This window comes from Dicentrarchus labrax, unplaced genomic scaffold (assembly GCF_905237075.1).
Source record: "Dicentrarchus labrax unplaced genomic scaffold, dlabrax2021, whole genome shotgun sequence".
In the NCBI taxonomy this organism is placed as follows: Eukaryota; Metazoa; Chordata; class Actinopteri; family Moronidae; genus Dicentrarchus; species Dicentrarchus labrax.
In genome coordinates, this window is record NW_026136704.1 from 24,986,216 (window position 1) to 24,994,941 (window position 8,726).

The following is an 8,726-nucleotide window of genomic DNA, read 5'->3' on the forward strand; positions in this document are numbered from 1 at the left end:
GTGTGATTGTTTTTAAAAGAGAGTCTACTATTACTTGTGTATGTTGTCACTGATATCAAAGGATAAAATTATATAAAGTAATTTATTTGTCATTTTACAACGCAAAATAAGAATTCTTATAATAAGAAACAGAATTTGAAGAACACTTTTTGTCTAAATCTTAGTTAAAGTTATAGTTAATTAGAGCTTTGCTTCTCTCAAAATCATAATGCTATAGGGAGTGCAGTCTTTTCCTTGCTTAGCCCATCTCTACTTGCCAATAGCCACAGATGAGGTCAGGGTTTGAAATTATAATATTTAAAAATACTTTTAATAGATATGGTAAATACTACACACATGCTTCTGTTGGAAAACAATTTCTTTAATTTGTCAAACAATATTTTTTTTATAGAAGACAAAGAAGACATTGCTTTTCAGCTCAAGAAAAAACTTTTCATCCCTGAGGCCATAAATGAGAGGACTGAGACATCTTGGAACAAGACCAAACATTATGTAATTAAAGTACCTGACTTGAACAAACAACAAGAAATCAGTTTGAAGTACAGTAGCTTCTATAAATGGACACCACAGCTGGATAAGACAGAGGAGCAGCTGGAAACCATGAAGAATTACTGTTCTCAGCCCTTTCCATGTTGACTTTTTATTCTCTCCTGATGCAGCTTTGGCCACTTTCATTATTTTAACATAAGAGAATAAAATGATGATACACATGATCAAGAAGTAAAACTGACTAACAGCTGACCTAAGATGATCGTGCCACCTGTACAACATGAACATCTCCACAGAACATACATTAAATTGTTTGTACACGCTAAGAGATGCTGATGCACAGAAGGCAGAGAGAATAACAATGCAGGGTACAGAGCTGAGGCCGTGAATGATGAGGATGCAATGTATAGTGTTGCGAGTGGAGCACAGCTCTGCATGCCGCAGGGGCATGCAAATGGCAACGTAGCGCTCTAGGGTCATTGCTGTCAGAGTAACTGGAGTGACTGTAAGATACACAAGTACAACGATGCAGATAATAATACACAACCAAACTTGCATAATGAAACGAAAATAGCTCATGATGAGAAGTATAGCAGACATGAATAACAACAAGCTATCAGACAGTAATGTAACAGCAAATAAGATGTAGCGTGTAGTTGTGCGGAAGCACTCCTTTCTAAACAAAGTCACAATGAGCAACATGTTGATGCAAAGAAACATTATCACCAGGATCAGCACAATAATGACCTGGTCATTGATCTGCCGTTGCAAGGACTCACCACCACCCAATGAGCTGTTATTTGCCATCTATCAGTTTTTAGCATTAAAGTGTCATTATTAAATATGTGTGTCAAAAGAAATTGAGATTGTTTCAGTAAATGAATTCCAATCTCAAACTTCTCTGAAGTGGTGATGCTGGTTAAAATACAGCACCCAACCCTTCCTGCTGTTCCAAACACGGATGTCTTCTGAGACAGGGCTGCGCATGATGACTTTTTAAAGACTAGAACGTCTCCGAATAACTTACTCACCACTGTCGTCATCATAACTGACTGCTAGGCCAGTCCCCCTCATTGGCTAGCCATAGTCAGAAAGATAGAGATCTGGAGAGACTCTGGGGACTGAAGTTGGTCTTCTTCAAGTTTGCTTCAAATATAATATTATTATAAGAGTTAATTTTCTTTACGCCATATCCATGGCAAGCTAAAGGGAAACACGGAAACCAGGACAGAACAAAGAAATCACAACCAAATAAACTAAAGGTCTTGTTAAAAATTGTGCCATTACCCCCAAAGCAACACTATGTAACTTTTTTGGTGGTGATGTTACTGTGTAATAGGGTGAATAGTGTCTCTGTCATTCCGGCTCTGTGCCCCATAGGTCTGTTCCTGCATGTAACTTTTAGCTCCGGCTACAAGGTCCTGCGAGAAGTGTGTAACACTGTAAACCAGCAGTCACACACCATCAACTTTGTCACAGATTTTGGTGAAACTTTTCTGGTTTTTCCTATGATGTCCTCTGGCTGCTCCGATTCAACTCTCCAATTCAACTCTCAGTGAGTTTCTTGGATGGTAAAGCAATGCTAAATGTAGCTGTCTTAAGTTAGTTAGCTCACAGTTAACTGTGCTGTCCGGACTGCGAGCTCAAAGCACTGGGGGGGAATGTCAGTATTTACACTGGTGGCACAAAAGGGAAGAGACAAAGGACATTGAGTAGAGAGTGACTGTATAAGTTAGAGCGTTATGAAATAAAAGGCTTCATATAGACAGCAGCAAGCTGCCTTCTTGGTATTGGACTAATAAGTAATATTAGCTGACTTGCTATGTCATTTGTTGTTGCACTTGCTTGATGTTTGGCTGTTAGCAAAATTGTCGGCTTGCTAGTTTTTTGCACATGTACAGCTGGCCCTGTTTGCGACAGGGGCATTGCACTATCGCCAAATCACAGCAAATACCAAATCTTATATAATGTTGCTGTAATGGTCATCCTTACAACCCCCCCTCTATAATAAGGCTCGTATTACACCAAAGTTCACACAGGTTGATCTGCAGGGTGGGCTCACTTGTTGCTGGTTCAGAGTTTGCTCTGGATGCTGGGGCTCAGGCATCAGGTGTTGCAGCTTCCTGGGTTGAGTCACTTGGCTCAGGTGGTGCAGCTTCATGAAATGGCTTTCGAAGGCCAACCATTAATGGAACTGCTGTTTGCTGGGGCTGAACTGGGATTTGTATGGGGTCTTTAAGGATCAGCGGATCGCTCACCTCTGTAGTGGTTTGTTGAGGAACAAACTCTTGTATTGGTTATCAAGGAGTATATGGACAAAGTCCATAGCACTGTCCCCAACCTCTAAGCAACACTGAAGAGAAATGTCAGTCAAGACAGTCCTACAATATTCAGAGTCTTCAGTATTTCTGTGGTCATTAATTCCTGGTAGATGACCACAAATGACCTTTGTGAATACCTCAGTGACCTAAATTGGACCTAAATTGGATCATAATTTACAAAATGAACATTGTGATGCGTGTAGCTAGAGATTTCTACCATAAAGTCATTAGGAAATTGTTCACTCAGCCAATAAATCTCCATAAGACTGCATGTTAGTTGTCTTTTATTGCAGCCAATGGAGCTCCCCCTGCTGGCCAGTACATGATGGTTTAAGACACTGATGAATTGGCTTCACTCCACAGACCCGGAAGCTCTGTCCATTGTATATACTATGAATGGTCCGGCCTGAAGCACTTTGCCATATCCCCTCTCTCTCTCCTCCCTTTCCAGTCACTCACTGTATTGTCCTGTCAAAAATAAAGCAAAATGCCAAAAACAAAGATGTGTATTGGATAACAACTGTGGACTGTGGTGTTACATTATGCTGCTATAACAGACACAGGTGAATAAAAATACACAGGAAATACAATCTGCTATTAGATGTCATTATCAGTGTAATTAAAAAAGGTGTGGTGTAATCAGAAATCCAGATCGGTTGTGTGTTCTTTTCAGATGGTTACTGTCAGATGTCTTCAATTATATGTGCGGTGGTATATCAAGAAATCAAAGAATATTATTTATCATTATACAACACAATGCTGTACAACAAAATGAGTTCCTTCATACTGAACACACAGTAAGATAATTAAAATAAAAGAAATGTGCCACATTTATACATTTTTAGTTATTTAATGACATAAAATGTTCACAGTCTGATTCAACTGCATCAAAATAACAACAACATTAATGTCTAAAATCTAAAATGCACAGTTACGACCGTAATAGGATGTTTGGTCAAAAACTAATCATGTCAGAATATAAAAGCAGTGTTCAGCTTGAATTGCAGACATATTCAGTATATTCATTTTTTAATTTAGCGCTGCATGCAATTTTTATGTTAGATACATTATGAATTATTATTATTACCTGGTCAAATATTTATTTTCCACAAGCCAAACAAGCGATAGTTTTTCAGAGCATGAAAAAATGTTTCATCTCTGAGGCCATAAATAAGAGGACTCAGACATTTTGGAGTAACATTAAACAATATGTAGTTAAAGTACCTGACATTAATAAATAAAATTAAATCAATTTGAAATACAGCAGCTTCTAATATTGGACACCACAGCTGGATGAGACAGAGGAGCAGCTGGAAACCATGAAGAATTACTGTTCTCAGCCCTTTCCATGTTGACTTTTTATTCTCTCCTGATGCAGCTTTGGCCACTTTCATTATTTTAACATAAGAGAATAAAATGATGATACACATGATCAAGAAGTAAAACTGACTAACAGCTGACCTAAGATGATTGTGCCACCTGTACAACATGAACATCTCCACAGAACATACCTTATAGTGTTTGTACATGCTAAGAGATGCTGATGCAAAGAAGGCAGAGAGAATAACAATGCAGGGTACAGAGCTGAGGCCGTGAATGATGAGGATGCAATGTATAGTGCTGCGAGTGGAGCACAGCTCTGCATGCCGCAGGGGCATGCAAATGGCAACGTAGCGCTCCAGGGTCATTGCTGTCAGAGTAACTGGAGTGACTGTAAGATACACAAGTACAACGATGCAGATAATAATACACAACCAAACTTGCATAATGAAACGAAAATAGCTCATGATGAGAAGTATAGCAGACATGAATAACAACAAGCTATCAGACAGTAATGTAACAGCAAATAAGATGTAGCGTGTAGTTGTGCGGAAGCACTCCTTTCTAAAAAAAGTCACAATGAGCAACATGTTGATGCAAAGAAACATTATCACCAGGATCAGCACAATAATGACCTGGTCATTGATCTGCCGTTGCAAGGACTCACCACCACCCAATGAGCTGTTATTTGCCATCTATTAGTTTTTAGCATTAAAGTGTCATTATTAAATATGTGTGTCAAAAGAAATTGAGATTGTTTCAGTAAATGAATTCCAATCTCAAACTTCTCTGAAGTGGTGATGCTGGTTAAAATACAGCACCCAACCCTTCCTGCTGTTCCAAACACGGATGTCTTCTGAGACAGGGCTGCGCATGATGACTTTTTAAAGACTAGAACGTCTCCGAATAACTTACTCACCACTGTCGTCATCATAACTGACTGCTAGGCCAGTCCCCCTCATTGGCTAGCCATAGTCAGAAAGATAGAGATCTGGAGAGACTCTGGGGACTGAAGTTGGTCTTCTTCAAGTTTGCTTCAAATATAATATTATTATAAGAGTTCATTTTCTTTACGCCATATCCATGGCAAGCTAAAGGGAAACACGGAAACCAGGACAGAACAAAGAAATCACAACCAAATAAACTAAAGGTCTTGTTACAAATTGTGCCATTACCCCCAAAGCAACACTATGTAACTTTTTTGGTGGTGATGTTACTGTGTAATAGGGTGAATAGTGTCTCTGTCATTCCGGCTCTGTGCCCCATAGGTCTGTTCCTGCATGTAACTTTTAGCTCCGGCTACAAGGTCCTGCGAGAAGTGTGTAACACTGTAAACCAGCAGTCACACACCATCAACTTTGTCACAGATTTTGGTGAAACTTTTCTGGTTTTTCCTATGATGTCCTCTGGCTGCTCCGATTCAACTCTCCAATTCAACTCTCAGTGAGTTTCTTGGATGGTAAAGCAATGCTAAATGTAGCTGTCTTAAGTTAGTTAGCTCACAGTTAACTGTGCTGTCCGGACTGCGAGCTCAAAGCACTGGGGGGGAATGTCAGTATTTACACTGGTGGCACAAAAGGGAAGAGACAAAGGACATTGAGTAGAGAGTGACTGTATAAGTTAGAGCGTTATGAAATAAAAGGCTTCATATAGACAGCAGCAAGCTGCCTTCTTGGTATTAGACTAATAAGTAATATTAGCTGACTTGCTATGTCATTTGTTGTTGCACTTGCTTGATGTTTGGCTGTTAGCAAAATTGTCGGCTTGCTAGTTTTTTGCACATGTACAGCTGGCCCTGTTTGCGACAGGGGCATTGCACTATCGCCAAATCACAACAAATACCAAATCTTATATAATGTTGCTGTAATGGTTGTCATCCTTACAACCCCCCCTCTATAATAAGGCTCGTATTACACCAAAGTTCACACAGGTTGATCTGCAGGGTGGGCTCACTTGTTGCTGGTTCAGAGTTTGCTCTGGATGCTGGGGCTCAGGCATCAGGTGTTGCAGCTTCCTGGGTTGAGTCATTTGGCTCAGGTGGTGCAGCTTCATGAAATGGCTTTCGAAGGCCTACCATTAATGGAACTGCTGTTTGCTGGGGCTGAACTGGGATTTGTATGGGGTCTTTAAGGATCAGCGGATCGCTCACCTCTGTAGTGGTTTGTTGAGGAACAAACTCTTGTATTGGTTATCAAGGAGTATATGGACAAAGTCCATAGCACTGTCCCCAACCTCTAAGCAACACTGAAGAGAAATGTCAGTCAAGACAGTCCTACAATATTCAGAGTCTTCAGTATTTCTGTGGTCATTAATTCCTGGTAGATGACCACAAATGACCTTTGTGAATACCTCAGTGACCTAAATTGGACCTAAATTGGATCATAATTTACAAAATGAACATTGTGATGCGTGTAGCTAGAGATTTCTACCATAAAGTCATTAGGAAATTGTTCACTCAGCCAATAAATCTCCATAAGACTGCATGTTAGTTGTCTTTTATTGCAGCCAATGGAGCTCCCCTTGCTGGCCAGTACATGATGGTTTAAGACACTGATGCATTGGCTTCACTCCACAGACCCGGAAGCTCTGTCCATTGTATATACTATGAATGGTCCGGCCTGAAGCACTTTGCCATATCCCCTCTCTCTCTCCTCCCTTTCCAGTCACTCACTGTATTGTCCTGTCAAAAATAAAGCAAAATGCCAAAAACAAAGATGTGTATTGGATAACAACTGTGGACTGTGGTGTTACATTATGCTGCTATAACAGACACAGGTGAATAAAAATACACAGGAAATACAATCTGCTATTAGATGTCATTATCAGTGTAATTAAAAAAGGTGTGGTGTAATCAGAAATCCAGATCGGTTGTGTGTTCTTTTCAGATGGTTACTGTCAGATGTCTTCAATTATATGTGCGGTGGTATATCAAGAAATCAAAGAATATTATTTATCATTATACAACACAATGCTGTACAACAAAATGAGTTCCTTCATACTGAACACACAGTAAGGTAATTAAAATAAAAGAAATGTGCCACATTTATACATTTTTAGTTATTTAATGACATAAAATGTTCACAGTCTGATTCAACTGCATCAAAATAACAACAACATTAATGTCTAAAATCTAAAATGCACAGTTACGACCGTAATAGGATGTTTGGTCAAAAACTAATCATGTCAGAATATAAAAGCAGTGTTCAGCTTGAATTGCAGACATATTCAGTATATTAATTTTTTAATTTAGCGCTGCATGCAATTTTTATGTTAGATACATTATGAATTATTATTATTACCTGGTCAAATATTTATTTTCTACAAGCCAAACAAGCAATAGTTTTTCAGAGCATGAAAAAATGTTTCATCTCTGAGGCCATAAATAAGAGGACTCAGACATCTTGGAGTAAGACTAAACAATATGTAGTTAAAGTACCTGACATTAATAAATAAAATTAAATCAATTTGAAATACAGCAGCTTCTAATAGTGGACACCACAGCTGGATGAGACAGAGGAGCAGCTGGAAACCATGAAGAATTACTGTTCTCAGCCCTTTCCATGTTGACTTTTTATTCTCTCCTGATGCAGCTTTGGCCACTTTCATTATTTTAACATACGAGAATAAAATGATGATACACATGATCAAGAAGTAAAACTGACTAACAGCTGACCTAAGATGATCGTGCCACCTGTACAACATGAACATCTCCACAGAACATACCTTATATTGTTTGTACACGCTAAGAGATGCTGATGCAAAGAAGGCAGAGAGAATAACAATGCAGGGTACAGAGCTGAGGCCGTGAATGATGAGGATGCAATGTATAGTGCTGCGAGTGGAGCACAGCTCTGCATGCTGCAGGGGCATGCAAATGGCCACAAAGCGCTCCAGAGTCATTGCTGTCAGAGTAACTGGTGTGACTATTACATACAGAAGTACCACAACAGAGATAATGATACATAACCAAACTTGTATGGTAAATCCAAAATGGGCCAAGATGAGCAGAATATTAGACATGAGCAATATAAAGCTATCAGACAGAAGTGTAACAGCAAATAAGATGTAGCGTGCAGTTGTGTAGAAGCAATCCTTTCTGAAAAAGGTTACAATGAGCAAAAAGTTGATGAAAAGAAATATAATCACCAGGATCTGCACAATAATTATCTTTTCATTAATCTGCCTCTGTGAGACCCCACCACCAGCCGATGAGTTGTTATCAGCCATCACTTTTCTAAACAAATATACAGATTATTGAGGTTCTTCCAAGTGTTAAATTATTATTATTAAATGTCTCAGTGAAAAGAAAATTAGATTCCTATCACAAAAAGACAAAACCCTTCCCTGCAAAAGCATAGCGTTGTGGCACACATTTTCAAAGACCGATATTGTCTGTAGAGGTCTTTGCAGTGTTTTGAGTGAGGGTTGCACATGAATATTTTATAGGAGCGACAAGAGCACAAATAAATGAGAGTGACGGAAAATTAAACTTTGCTCACCACAGTGTCGTCATTGCCACTTTCTGCAAGTTTCCCCTAAGTGGCTCTCACTAGACACATCCAGGTTGTAGGTAAAGGTCAACTTTAAAACAACATT

General features: G+C 39.1%; 1 protein-coding gene and 1 pseudogene across 1 annotated transcript; both read right to left on the bottom strand.

The window, feature by feature from the left end:
• Nucleotides 1-340: 340 nt before the first annotated feature.
• LOC127362287 (odorant receptor 131-2-like) lies at nucleotides 341-5,253 on the bottom strand. The gene is made up of 2 exons (XM_051397826.1): nucleotides 4,290-5,253; nucleotides 341-760 (listed from the first exon to the last, which is right to left on the bottom strand). The coding sequence occupies exons 1-2, from the start codon at nucleotides 4,823-4,825 to the stop codon at nucleotides 370-372; spliced, it is 927 nt and encodes a 308-aa protein (XP_051253786.1). The 5' UTR covers nucleotides 4,826-5,253; the 3' UTR covers nucleotides 341-369.
• Nucleotides 5,254-6,609: 1,356 nt separating this feature from the next.
• LOC127362288 (odorant receptor 131-2-like) lies at nucleotides 6,610-8,696 on the bottom strand (annotated as a pseudogene).
• Between the last annotated feature and the right edge of the window lie 30 nt (nucleotides 8,697-8,726).

Coding starts and splice junctions, on each gene's coding strand:
- LOC127362287 (XM_051397826.1), bottom strand. CDS start 4,825: ATGGCAAATAACAGCTCATTGGGTGGTGGTGAGTCCTTGCAACGGCAG. Junction 761..4,289: donor GAGATGTTCATGTTGTACAG/GTGGCACAATCA, acceptor CATGTTGTACAG/GTGGCACGATCATCTTAGGT.